Genomic DNA, 13,955 nt, shown 5'->3' on the forward strand with positions numbered 1-13,955 from the left:
CATTTAGGGGGTGACACCAAGGCAAAAAATAGCAAAATATATAGAGAAAAATTTGAGGGGGGGGGGTGCAAATCGAAAGTTTGAGGGGGGGGGGGTGCAAATCGAAAGTTTGAGGGGGGGTGCAAATAAAAAATTATGAAAGTTTGTCCCCGGTAAGGTTGCTATGCCTCTGGGGGTGACACCGTTAAGTGGCCGCACCTCGCTACGCCACTGAGCTGCAGTATTATTACTATTCTAAAATTTACTGCGGGGGGCGCGGACACTGGTAAAAGTATATTATTTTCTATTTAAGTTCTATTTCGTTTGTGTGTGTGTGTGGGGGGGGGGGGGTTAGACGTAGGAAGAAACTCTGTTTACAAAAAATAACACTGACATCGACTATGCTGATGTAAATTCCAAGGGCAGTCATAGGCTGACATCACTACGCTTGAATGAAATCAATGTAAAATGTTAATACACCAATACACCAATACTCATACAACGCATATATGTGATTTTTGCATCAAAGTGTGCTGTGCATATCTATTTTTGTTATTTTGCTTTTCGTTATTTTGTAGAATTCTTTAAAAATTAAACTTATAAGAAACAACATCACATGAACTAAACCCCAGATCATTAACATGTCATGTTCTTTTATCCCAAAACTTCAACTTCAAGCTAATATTTTTAAAATTGTTGGTCGATTTCAAAATAAGGTATTTTATTGTAGGCATCGTGGACTTGTGAGATATGCAGAGTAGTCACGATCATTGCTCTTGAAATAACTTTAACGAGTATTATTTGCAATAGCTGTATGATTGTCTGAAACAGTGTCGTCGCTAGGTCGGATGTCACCCGGTGCGGTACCCTCATGGTGTCACCCCCCCCCCCTTTTTATTTTCTCTGTAAATTTTGCAGTTTGTGTCATATTCCTCCCCCCCCCCCCCCCCCCCCCAACATAAATCTTTTAAGTGTTCACATTTAATACTAATGATATTTATCTATAGTCGGTTCTTAATACAACCAGGTGTAGCATTTGTTTTTCTGTATAGTTTGCATGTTTACGTCATGGTGTATCCACCCCCCCCCCCCCCATCATTGTCGCAATCGTCATTATGTACTTAAAATAATTTTTTAGCTTTAATTAACCATTCATTGAACTGGGAAAAAACATTATTTTATATATTTTGCTATTTTTTTTGTCTTGGTGTCACCCCCTTAATGGTGTCACCCGGTGCAGTCTGCAACTCCCGCCCGCGACGCCTCTAGTCTGAAACCATTCATAGATTAAATTAAATGTAAGAGCATGCATTTGGAGATAATTTATAGTTTAAAACTGGAATTTAGCAAAATAATTAGAAAGAAAATGTATTTTTATTTTCTTTGTGCAGGGTGTGACCAAAGTACATCGTACATGTCAGGGGCGTAGCGGGGGGTGCGGATCGCACCGGGTGACACCATTTAGAGGGGTGACACCAAGGCAAAAAATAGCAAAATATATAGAGAAAAACTTGAGGGGGGGGGGGTGCAAATAGAAAGTTTGAAAGTTTGTCCTCGGGAAGGGACGCTACGCCTCTGGTGGGGGTGATACCATTATGATTAAGTGCCGCACCGGGTGACACCCGACCTCGCTACGCCACTGTACATGGTTACTGTGCTGTTTACAGACTTCTTGCTCATGTTCACTGTGTTGTATACAGACTTCTTGCTCATGTTCACTATGTTGTATACAGACTTCTTGCACATGGTCACTGTGTCATACACAGACTTCTTGCTCATGTTCACTGTGTTGTATACAGACTTCTTGCTCATGTTCACTATGTTGTATACATACTTCTTGCTCATGTTCACTATGTTGTATACAGACTTCTTGCACATGGTCACTGTGTCATACACAGACTTCTCTCTCCTGTTCACTGTGTTGTATAGACTTCTTGCACCTGGTCATTGTTGTATACAGACTTCTTGCACCTGGTCATTGTGTTGCATACAGACTTCTTGCACCTGGTCACTGTGTTGTATACAGACTTCTTGCACCTGTTCACTGTGTTGTATACAGACTTCTTGCACCTGGTCACTGTGTTGTATACAGACTTCTTGCACCTGTTCACTGTGTTGTATACAGACTTCTTGCACCTGGTCACTGTGTTGTATACAGACTTCTTGCACCTGGTCACTGTGTTGTATACAGACTTCTTGCACCTGGTCACTGTGTTGTATACAGACTTCTTGCACCTGGTCACTGTGTTGTATACAGACTTCTTGCACCTGGTCACTGTGTTGTATACAGACTTCTTGCACCTGGTCACTGTGTTGTATACAGACTTCTTGCACCTGGTCACTGTGTTGTATACAGACTTCTTGCACCTGGTCACTGTGTTGTATACAGACTTCCTGCATCTTGTCACTGTGTTGTATTGAAACTACACCAGACCACTGTTTATACTGTTGTATGTACACAATATGGTAAATCATAATACCAGCCTAAAAACTGAGTTATATTTTTAGCCCTACAGCTGACTGTAAGCAATAACAGCACAAATAAATGTAGTACTGTAATTTCAAGAAAAAGTTTCAAGTATTAGAAATCAATTATAAACTCATTTGACACTTTCCATTGCTAGCTAATATAATGCTGTAAACTGTAAATATCCAGATTCAGTTCTAGAGTCATCAAAGTGATTAAAAATAAATGAACACAGTGAAAATCAATAAGGTTAACAGTGAAATAATTTGTTTAGTCGCTGTGAACTAATCACACTAACCCAGAGGAAGTCAACAAGCAAAATGTTTAGGGAGCTGAGCTGCCATGAAATTTATAATATATTTTTACCATACAGTAAATTGAATGTTCAGCCACAGTATTAAAGATTTATGGGGCAAAAAACAATTGTATGATACACTGTAAAGATAAAAATTTTGTTATATTTCTTTTTATTAAAGTATTTACAATTATACATAACTCACATTAAATTGTGGCATCTACAAAAAATGCAACCTAATTAGGCTTCAGCTCATGTGCCATTCAAACTAACATACTTGCAATGCATTATATTGCAGAGTTTGCATGTTCAAAAATTATACATAAATGCTGTGTAATAAATCACTGCTATGTATTATGTATATATTTTCATATTTTGAAAATGTATGACCATAATTAGTTTTATCTTCACATAAAGCTGCATAACAGAAAAGTATAAGTGTTATGTAAATTTCATTTCAACTTCTTTAATACTAGTGTAGTGATAGGTAAGCATAAAATATTTACTTTGTAATAAAAATTGTGTTGGGTATAAAGTCATTTAACTGTCGAATGACCTTTGCTGTTATATATCATCCATAAGATTAACAAGTGAAGTCAAAACTATTGAAGCACAGATTGGGAACTTTAAACAGTCTTCCCAAGTTTATCACAATCCTCTCTCAGCTTTTGATTTCAAGTACACTCCGCCCAACAGGGCTAAGATAGCAAAGGCTTGTCCTCCAACACGTAACCTCATCATGAGTTGAGCCTTGCGGTTGTCTCCTGTTTTCAGAGTTGACAGCCCAATGCACAGCACAACACTTGTAAAGATGACTCCTGTAAAATTTAAATAATATTCTTATTATGCAAATGTAAGAAAAGCTAATAATTAGGTAGATTTGTCTTCACATAAAGTAAATTTTATACACAGAGAATATGAATTTCTAAGATCAACCTTAATCCACTTTTGACATTTGTTTTGCACTAATGTCCATTAATGCCATAATTATTAATGCAGATAAGGTAAGCCCTAGCAACCAGAAATAGGCTATCATGTATAAAAATAGGAATTGCAAGCTTAAAAGAGGAACATACTAACAGATGCTACTTTGCTAGCCCAAAAATAAAAAATTAATTAATGTGGATATTCCTTCAGCGAGGGTGTAGGTAGTAGTACGTCCCTGTGTGTATGTGTCGCAATGGTGTGGATATGGATTTTCCTTCAGCGTACCGCAAGGCGGGTGGTGTTAGCACAAAACAAACCCTGTGATTCACTTAATCTGAGTCATAATAATTATGAGGCAATCACAAACCAGATAAAAATTAAGGAAAGTAGGCCAAACCCTTTCATGAATATTTTTTAATGTAACGGTATAAAATAAAAGCAGTGAATTAAAAATAAATGCTAAATGTTTGAAGACATTTTATGAGTCTAACATGACAGCCACACATTGTTCCACTCAACCAAAATGCTTATCGTACATTGCACAGCATTTTTGAAAATTATCAAATTAAAATGTGAAAAAAAAGACAGGTAGGCTGTTTGGTTCACAACTTCCAGGTATGCCTGTTTATATTATCTCACAGCCTAAATGCTAGAAGTAAATTACTAAGATGGCTGTGTGTTTCACTTTCATTTTTACTAATTGGAACTACCAGTTTCAATTTTAGTCTGTCAAAGTTGTTGACCTGTCTCGATCACTTTCTTCAATGAATTGTTCATTCGATCTTGGTCTACTAGAACTAGCATTATCTTTATAACTAAAAATACACATTGCCACTTTCTTTATCATTTATCAATTCACTAGGCATGCTGCCCAGCTTCGCTTAGGCTTTCGAAAACATTGAGAATTTGAATGCTTAATTAATTCGCCCATATAAGGCGCCGGTCAGTCGAGGTCAGTTTTGACCCCCTCATCGTAGACTTTTCGGCCAACCGGCCCCCGTGTTCTGTCGCCCCAAGGCAAGATCCTGTCAAATTTGAAGCGCCGGGAAGTGCCCTATCGGGCACCCGACAACTTAGCTTTATATATTATAGAGATTAGCAAATTGCATAGATAAACAAAGATTTCAATAAAGTAATTAAGGCCTGAAATACTTTAGTATAGGAATGTATTATTTGAATAGATTCTAGATCTAGGTAGGGTCTACATCTCTAGATCTAGAATCCAAATAGATAAAATAATTTTTTAAAGTTTAGGCCGAGAAAATCGTATTGTATACATTTCATAGCGTACATAGCTCTAATTCTAAATCATATTTGAATTAAGTAGTTCATTTTTAAAAATTCTAAGCTCGGAAGATGATGTCATCAGTTTCGTGCTCTTTTTTTAAGTGTAAACAATATGCGACGTCATTGTTATAAATTATAATGTTAATAGTTAATAGCATTCTTGTCCCAAGTTCAAAAACTTTTCCGGTTGCATAAATAATACTGTTTCTCTACATTCGAATACGCCTTTAATTTGTATTTTTCTCCTTAAATAACATTGTGGTTTACATTTAAAACATCTAGCATATTATTTTCAACAAAAGTCCGTATAAAGTTCTTCATATATATATCGCTGCCGTTTCTGACGTGATGTCCGGCGAAAATATTTTGCGGACAGACAGAGAGAGAGAGAGAGAAGAGCGCACATAGCCTTTTATATATTAGGATAATCTACATCAGACTCTTCATTATAATAATAATGATCAATATCATCATCCAAATGAGAGAGCCCAGCACCATGACTTATCAAACTTGTTAGAAATTGAAAGCCATTCTAAAACTACGATATCTCTGGCATGGATCAATATTATTGTTATTAAAATTGCTAGTTATCTCCCCTGGCCTCGTCTAGTCTCGCAGACGTGAGATTTCATTTTTATAGGCTACAGTTCCGTTGCTATTTATCAGTGCCTGAGCATGTATTTTGTGGCCGGATACGGCCGTTATGGGATTGAATGGGTTAATGTTATCTATTTTAAAATTACTAGATCTATTAATTAGATTAGAATAGATTTAATTAGAATGCATAAAGATAACTCATCCGTTCATCTATGACAGACGTAGCAGAAGTGAGCCTAAAAGCTAAACTTAAACCATAATATTTTTTTATGAAAATATAATACAATAAAAAATAGCACTGCTCTCTTAATCTATACTTCACTCCCCAGTCATAATAAATGCTTTTATTATCGAAAGATATTATTCCCAGTCGTATTTAGCATGAAATGACAGACAACTGGAAATAGCTTTATTGGGGCTATTCACAGCTGTCTGGGAATAGCCCAATGCAGCTATTCCCAACTGGCTGGGAATATGGGAATAGCCTTGGCCAATCGACATCTTGCAGCAGGGGGAAGGGGGTAAAAAAAATGTGATTTGATCGTCAATTTCATAAACACCTGAAATCATATTGAAATCAAACTTGGTAATCTATCGTTTTAGGTACGTAAAATCACCCGCGACTAGTTATGTGTAAAACAGGCGAATCCTTAAATTTTAATAATTATTTCACATTTTGAGGAGGATTTATGTTTTGAAATATACAAAAATTTTTCCTTGCTTCATTTATGTACTTGTTTTAAACAATTGAATTAAAACTTTTCAGTAATAAATGAAGACTAGCGATGTTTCCAACAGATGCAACCATGCTCATTTACTATGGCAGTTATCTTGTTTATTTTTTTTTATTGTAAACTTAAAGCGCGAGATTCAAGGGGAAGCCACTCCAACTTACAGATGGCCGCTTTTTATGTAGCAAATCCTGCTCACAAACACTGCTGTTTAAAGTTAATTTCTGGCCTATATTGATATATTTAGCCATTGATTTAGGTTTATTATTCATTTATCTATAATATTTGACACAAATATATCACAATATCGATCTAGTAGGCCTATATACTAGGCGTTTCGTTGCTTAGATGGCTGGATTGACCTCTGACCCTGAAACGTCACGCGTCGTTTTCTGACGGTTTTTACGTTTATTTTAGGTGTCCTATCCACGACAAATGAAAAAACTGTTAATCTCACAAATTCTTATCATTATTTCAACACAAGATGGTAATAAAATGGATAATATGCCTTAGAATGCCAGAAAAAATCGTGAGAATTGTAGTTGTAAATAATGAGAGGATTTCTAGTGGAGCACTCTCCGTATAAACTGAACCGTGGCCAAAAATGACAGTATAACGGGGAAAATGGCCCGTATAACAGTAGATTAATATATAATTGAGATATTTACCATGTATATTTACAGTATTATTCATTCTCTTTTCCTAAAATCCAATTACCCCGTAAGTAACCATGCCACAATTTCTCTCTGCTATTTTTAGTAACGTTGCGTCATTGTTATGCTAGTTGCCAGACAGAAACAACTAGTTTTTTGTTTTTTGCGGAATGAACTGTTAAGTCTAGTATTTTAATTATAATTAAATTGTAGCATTTGCGGAAAAAGTAAAATTATGGACATTATTATTGTATTAGTAATTTTATTAGTATATTGATTTTTTTCTTCTCTGTGGGCCGACAGTAGCTGCATTAAATTTAATTCGTGACCGGTGGTTAACCTCGTCAACGCTGCGTGGCCTATTCGTTTATATAATTAGTGATGCTCGTTCAGTGGCCTTTTTCAGTAGGCCTAATTACGGGCGATTTTTAGACCTAATTGATCGGCCGTTAGCCTTTTTCATTGCTGCGTATTTTAAAAAATGCTCGTTCAGCTGCCTTTTTTTTTGGCGCTGAATAATCTGTTTACGGGCATTTTAAGCATTTATTTATTTATTTTCTTACGCTAGACGTAGATCTAGTTTAAAAAAAAAAATATTTTTTTATACAGCTGGCTGTCTACCATGCCTGATATGGGAACTTTAAAAAAAATGACCAGAAGTAGGGAAATAGGTCTGTTTTTCAATTCGCTTGAAGAAGGGGGGGGGGAAGAGAGAGAGAGAAGTGAAGACACCAACCATCTCGTGTACGCGTGTTCATTCTATGACGTGTACTATAGGCCTGCTGAACTCACGGTGACCCTGGTGGGATTTTTCATCCACAGGATAGTAAACGTAAGCAAGCAATCACGCGAGTGACGATGTTTGGAGATTTTTTTTTTTTTTTAAATTGTATACGTCATGTTTTCAAGATGAAAAAAAAATGTAATGTTAAAAAAAAAAAAAAAGACACTAATACCATGCATGAACCTCAGCTGCCACACTGTTGACTCAATATAATGTGAATTGAGTGTAAAATGTATTTGTATTTATAAACTATCATAACTATTACTATCATATCATTTTAAGCATATTTATTATTTAAAATTCGAATTTGAAATAAAAATATGGACGATATTTCGAGTCGTCCCTTTGAATCCCGGACAGATCGTCCCCCCCGGCGTGGCCTCAGCCAACCGGCGGGCTCGTTGCATTGAGTTAAATATAAACTCAAAACAATAATATAAACAATCTCCTTTTAGGTCGGTCAGGCCACATACCAGGCACGCACAGTGTTGTGTGTCGTGCCTTAACCAAAATAAACTATCTCCCTTCATTATCATTAGATATATTGAATTAGTTAATTAATTAATTAATTTGCTAATTTATAAAATTATGTATGATGCTATAGCAGTAGATAAGTTACGGTAAGTATAATTTTTTAAACTATTTGTACTATTAAAGAAACACCTTCGTTGTTGAATACCACCCCCTCCCCTTCTTGAACTCAAAGTTAAACTTTTAACCCCGTTCGTAGAGACATGCGGTATGTTGTAAGGCGGCGGGTGGGTAGGGTATATACTCATTGAAGAAAAAATCCACCGTGGTGCGTGTTATTGGCCTTGGGCCTTCGGTGACGTTGTTGGCGTTTGCTGTGAGGGGGAGAGGGGTGTGTTATATCCGTTTAAAAAAAATCGCAACATGGTATTGGCCTATGATGACGTCGGCGCAAGCGGGGAGGGGGGGGGGGGGACACTTTTTTTTAAAAAACCAAGAACTAGGCGTTTAAAGGCTGTAATGAAAATCAAGGACTGGTATAGCCATGATGTCGAATTTAACCGTTAAATTCGACATCATGGCTGGGTCTATCATACGATTGCTTGGCGATGGGAATCTTGCCAAGCTCAGTTTATATTTACAGTGAACTATTGGGATGCTGTCATACACAAAGTAACAGCTACCGAATGTAGCACTTAAAACATCGAGTGCATCCCGCTCATTATAAATTTGAAATACAAGTTATGGATTGCCCAAAAACTTGAAGGACTATCAGAATATATGCATTGTATTATAACATTAATCATTACGATATAACTAAAATGTGTATCCAAATATTTTTAGGCTAACAGAATCTGCATTTAAATAAACAAGACCTATTAGGCTACTTTTGCATGGTAGCACAACTACATTTTTAGATTTCATAATGAGTAGCCTAGTCGTGCATTAAAGGGCTGTACTCAATAAAAATGAAAAAAATGAAATGCCGGCTTCAAGCTATGATTTCCCCGTATTCTTCTACTAGAAATATAGCTCCGTTGTTCTAATGACCTCACCCTCCTCCTCTCACCTAGTTCAATTTAAAGTTACACTTTCAACCCCGTTAGGATGCGTGAGCTACTGATGACCTAACTATTGAAAAAAAAAACTATTCTGGCGTTAAATTGCCCTCCCCTACTCGCAGCACTTTGGGGCCATACACATCAGGAAGGTCTAGGTCGGTGTTGTATCTCGTGCAAATTTACTCACAACACGACTACACACTATGGTTGTATCCAGGACTAAAGCTGCGACACTCGCATAGAGTTGGATTTATTCGTTAGATCATTGTGCTTCAAATTCTGTTTCAATATTGGATTAGATGGATATAATGTTGGAATTCAGTTAGTTTGTTATATTATATTTATCTAAATGTCGTGTACCATCAGAAACTAAATTGGTTGACAAGACACATGTGTAGGCTAAAGAATGACCTCTAGATCGAGCCAAAGATGGCTGGTTAAGGTTGACATACTGTGGTTTTCAAATTTCATGGTGATGCTTTTCTAAAGGATTTTATTTTGTGCTTTCTTTGGGATTTCTACACGTAGAAAAAAATGGCCTTTTCGGCCCTTTTTAGCTCCAAAAACGCGTCGCGTGACGTCACCGTGACGTCAGCCGCCAACCAAAACGCGGAGAAAGCGCGCGTTTGATTGGTTGGCGGCTGACACTATGAAATTCTCTAAGGACGATTCGAATGGTATACCAAAAATATTTATTATGGTCATTTGATTTATGCAGGTGTTCATTATTTCATAAAATGGTATGAATAACATGTAGAGTAGAATTTAATAAATAATAAAATAACTAGATCTAGTTTTATTATCAACCAGTTGCTTTTTGTTATTTTCCGGTGAGTAAATAACCTAAGCTGACGCAATTACCATGGTGGGAATGAACAGCTCGTGTACACAAGTCCACGACGTAATGTTATGCCAGTCGAGGCGCAAGAATGCTGTTTCGTCATTCATTTTCCATTCTAAGATAATTTTTAAATTCTCTCTTTTCTCGTCAACCGAGTAAGCTAGATAAGATATTTAAATGTGGTGTCAAATGTTCTCTTTAAACTTTAAGGGGTAAGGAAGTTAATGGTGTATTTAAAATAACAGGATATTTTATTTTTAAAAATCCATAATTCAACCTACTATATACTTCTATTAAAATCTTGACAATGCTGTAACTTTTTCGTACATTACTAGCTGCGGGCGATTTTACTTTCCGTACCGATAAATTAGTAAAATTAAATTTTAAAAAATTAAATTAGGCCTACCGAAGATAGATCTAGAAATCTAATTACCAATTGGAACAAATGGATTCTCTTTCGTTTTAGCAATTAGTTTTTCTTTTAGCCCCTGTTGTACATAAAAAGGCTCTGGTGGAGGCAAGTACTCTAGTCTATCTGCCTTAATAACAGGATCCACAACAAACTCGTCCTTGGAGGCTGCCATCTTTGTTGATGTTTTATATAATACAGATCTAAATTAAGCTAGTTTACTTTTAATGAATTGAGTTTCGAACTTTTTCATTTGTAGTGACTAAACGCTTACATTTAGTCAATGTAAAAATAGAAATAATTATTTTAAAAAGGATATTTTAATACTCTCTTTCTGTGCTGTGTCAATACGAATTAGCATGACGTGTTTTTTTTTTCTTTTTACAAAATCAGAAAATTAGGCTAGAGATAGATAAACAGGAACTCTTTTTGTAAAAAGAATCTTTTTATCCTTTAAACTATTGCTAAGCAACATGTCAACTACAGCCCTACGTCTCACACAGTAGTAAACGGTTGGTTACTTTAAAATAAATCCTTAAAGATCTACTTGTTATTAAAGTTCTTTTTATTGTTATTGATATTTTATAAAAGCAAAGAATGAGCAATAATGAAATGCCGCCCTTACAATAAAATTAATATTAGTGTATCAAGATGCCTAATCATAAAATAATAAAAATAGGCCTAGGCCTATGCCTAATTAATAATAAATTAATTTTTTATATTTAAAAAATAAATATTATTTATTTTTAGTTTTAGCCTTAGGCCTATTTACTATTGAATTTGGTTTATAATATCTAGGCTCTCAAACAGTAGGCCTATTCCCACAAACTTCCCAGTAATTGTGAGTATTATCATAAGCCTACTTCAGTTAATATAAACTGGGAGACTATATTTTGATTATTTCATAGAAATTTATAATATAAAAGGTAAAATGCATCAAATACATTTTACTCTCCAATTCATTTGGGTGTATAAGCATTCTAGGAAATAGTGAATTTCTAGTTTAAGTATAAGTATACTTGAATAAGTCCAAATACAGCTGGAATTTTAAACTATTTCATCGCCTCTTCAAGATTCCAATTCCAACCCATCTTAATGCCATTACAGTACAGACTTAATTCATTTTTAAAGCAGAAAAAAAAAACTTTTAGCAATCCTTCCATCTGTAAAAAAAACATTTTTAATTGACCAATTAGCAACCTTGTAAGCAAACTGTAAGATTCAGTTCATATTTCTTGTGGTCCAGTCATGTTACCTACTAAAGCATGCATGTCTATTCTAGTGTATTATTGTTTTGTTGTCACATGTTTCACCAGATGTTCCCAGGGCATCTTCACTATACTCACTATGCAATACTTCAAATTTGCATTTTTACTGGTGAAAAATGATTGTTCAATTTTATTTTTCATATTTACAGGGTGGGGTGAAACAATCAAAAAGAAACCATGTCTGATAGGTTTCTCAGCTCAAGTAAAGGACCAGCATTCTGTAAATATGCTACAAGTAAAGGCCAAAATCTTTTTGAGCGTGGGTACTGGAACCCCATGCCGGTTAACTCTTACCTAAGTGGTGATGGGATGTCTCACTGCTATCGTGGTCCAGCATATTATGTTCCCTCTGAAAGAGCATGGATAGATTATAAAGACTACAGATCACTTCCGCCATTGACACGTCGTGATGCAATACACATGGATAGTGAAGATAAATACAGAGAGTTTCAGAGGAAAAGAGATAGTAGACCAAACCCAGCAGGTAACTTTATATCCAGATAATATTTAAATTTCCAAAATGAAAGTTATCCTATCTAACAGATACTTTAGTTGATTTAAACTTTTGTAAAGGATCATCCATTTATGACATCTACTTAGAAGGGGAGGTGGGGAATTAGATAAGTCAACTTTAATTTACAATTAAGATTGGGGAGGGAGTTAGAAACATGTGGACAATCACTTGGTGAATTTAATATCCAAGTGCGCTTGTTGGCTACAGCAACAAACACAAAACATTTAACCTGCATACTAAATGAATAAATTTAAACAGCACTGAAAATACAAATCAGCAGGAAATGAAATCATTGTCTAGATTTATAAAATTAGTACTTTTTAGACTCCACTTTAAATATATACTAATAGATTATACAGAATAGAACATCTGGCAAAAAATGTTAATATCTAAATTCCAGGTTTTATAGATGTCTTAAATGGCAGATCACTAAAACTGAATCATCATAGCATATAGAGTTTAAATAATAACACATTTTTATATTAAAATCATTTTAAAATTGAGTTAGAATTATTTTAAAAGTTGTAGAAGCAGCCAAGGTTAAGTAATTTGTTTAAATAACTTAATATGAACAATGAAACGATTTAATGTATAATTTAAATATTTGTAAAACAGTTCAAATCTGGCTCTCTATATTTGGAATAAATACTATTTGTTATTTCAGGAATATCTATGTCTGGTTATCCAATGAACTTTACTGGAGTTCCTTATCCCCAACTTATCCCCTTCCACACTGATGCATGGAGAAGACGTTGGGATGGACCAGGCAATTTTGTTCCACCTGTTGATAAGTGGGTTCATGAAAACCCTGGCTCCTTGTACCAAGCATACAAGTTCTATAATGAAGAAGATTATGACAAATTTCGTCACCTGAATGAAGCACCAACATACCGCCAAAAAGTTGTGCGGTAACTGATTTAAGTCATGTTACTTAAAATAATAATTGTTTCTACATGTCTATAAAATACCATCATCTTGAAATGTTTCTTTTAAAATATGTAGATCAATTTTTAAAAATGGAATTTTCTGTGTTATTTTTTGAAAATGTAACACAGCTTGCTATTCCACTGAATGAACAGTTTACAAATTTAATTTCAAATTTATCAGTATTACACTTTTAATTATATATGCTTATTTATATATATATATATATATATAAATATATGTATATTTTTTCAAATATGCTTAGGCCTAAGTATTATTTTTTTTGTTACGAACAAAAATATGTAAAACTACATCCAGTAAATCAATTTGGTAGCTATAGTTAAATTGAAGTTTTTCTTATATTTATATCTCTTCAAAATGTAACTTCCTAGTACTTTTCAAACTTCTGTAATATCAGCATTTTAATTAAGTGTGATTAACAACAAAACATGTTATTTTAGAATATACAGCTTATTTATTTTCAAGTAAACAAGGTGCAGTTACATAAGAACAGATTTATATAGATTAATTAGTAATTAGTGAACACAATTTTAGAATAATTTTTATCTATTGTTCTATGCATTATAAACTTTCAGTTGCAATTTTTAATTGGATGTGTGAATACATATTAAAAAATTTCATAGATTTTATTTTAGTAAATAAATTCACTTTTGACCAGACTTAAAATAAAAACCCAACCCAAAACTTTTACAAAATTCACAAATAAAAAGAAAACCCTTTTAAAAA

At 34.6% G+C, this 13,955-nt stretch overlaps 2 protein-coding genes across 3 annotated transcripts; one reads left to right on the forward strand and one right to left on the reverse strand.

Moving 5' to 3' along the window:
- Window positions 1-2,883: 2,883 nt before the first annotated feature.
- On the reverse strand, window positions 2,884-10,713 carry LOC131944844 (HIG1 domain family member 2A). Its single transcript, XM_059305698.1, has 2 exons — window positions 10,527-10,713; window positions 2,884-3,559 (listed from the first exon to the last, which is right to left on the reverse strand). Exons 1-2 carry the CDS (start codon window positions 10,675-10,677, stop codon window positions 3,390-3,392), a joined length of 321 nt encoding a protein of 106 aa, XP_059161681.1. The 5' UTR covers window positions 10,678-10,713; the 3' UTR covers window positions 2,884-3,389.
- A 193-nt stretch (window positions 10,714-10,906) lies between these two features.
- LOC131944843 (uncharacterized) lies at window positions 10,907-13,702 on the forward strand. Of its 2 annotated transcripts, none has more exons than XM_059305696.1 (3): window positions 10,907-11,014; window positions 11,920-12,254; window positions 12,949-13,702. In XM_059305696.1, exons 2-3 carry the CDS (start codon window positions 11,948-11,950, stop codon window positions 13,194-13,196), a joined length of 555 nt encoding a protein of 184 aa, XP_059161679.1. In that variant the 5' UTR covers window positions 10,907-11,014; window positions 11,920-11,947; the 3' UTR covers window positions 13,197-13,702. The 2 variants fall into 2 exon arrangements, with proteins under 2 accessions (XP_059161679.1, XP_059161680.1); XM_059305697.1 differs by lacking the exon at window positions 10,907-11,014 and adding an exon at window positions 11,275-11,343.
- Window positions 13,703-13,955: the final 253 nt, after the last annotated feature.

Source organism: Physella acuta, unplaced genomic scaffold (assembly GCF_028476545.2).
Source record: "Physella acuta isolate Inbredline_101_S28 unplaced genomic scaffold, ASM2847654v3 ptg000511l, whole genome shotgun sequence".
Classification (NCBI taxonomy): domain Eukaryota; kingdom Metazoa; phylum Mollusca; class Gastropoda; family Physidae; genus Physella; species Physella acuta.

Coding starts and splice junctions, on each gene's coding strand:
- LOC131944843 (XM_059305696.1), top strand. CDS start 11,948: ATGTCTGATAGGTTTCTCAGCTCAAGTAAAGGACCAGCATTCTGTAAA. Junction 12,255..12,948: donor TAGTAGACCAAACCCAGCAG/GTAACTTTATAT, acceptor TTGTTATTTCAG/GAATATCTATGTCTGGTTAT.
- LOC131944844 (XM_059305698.1), bottom strand. CDS start 10,677: ATGGCAGCCTCCAAGGACGAGTTTGTTGTGGATCCTGTTATTAAGGCA. Junction 3,560..10,526: donor GAATCCATTTGTTCCAATTG/GTAATTAGATTT, acceptor TAAATTTTACAG/GAGTCATCTTTACAAGTGTT.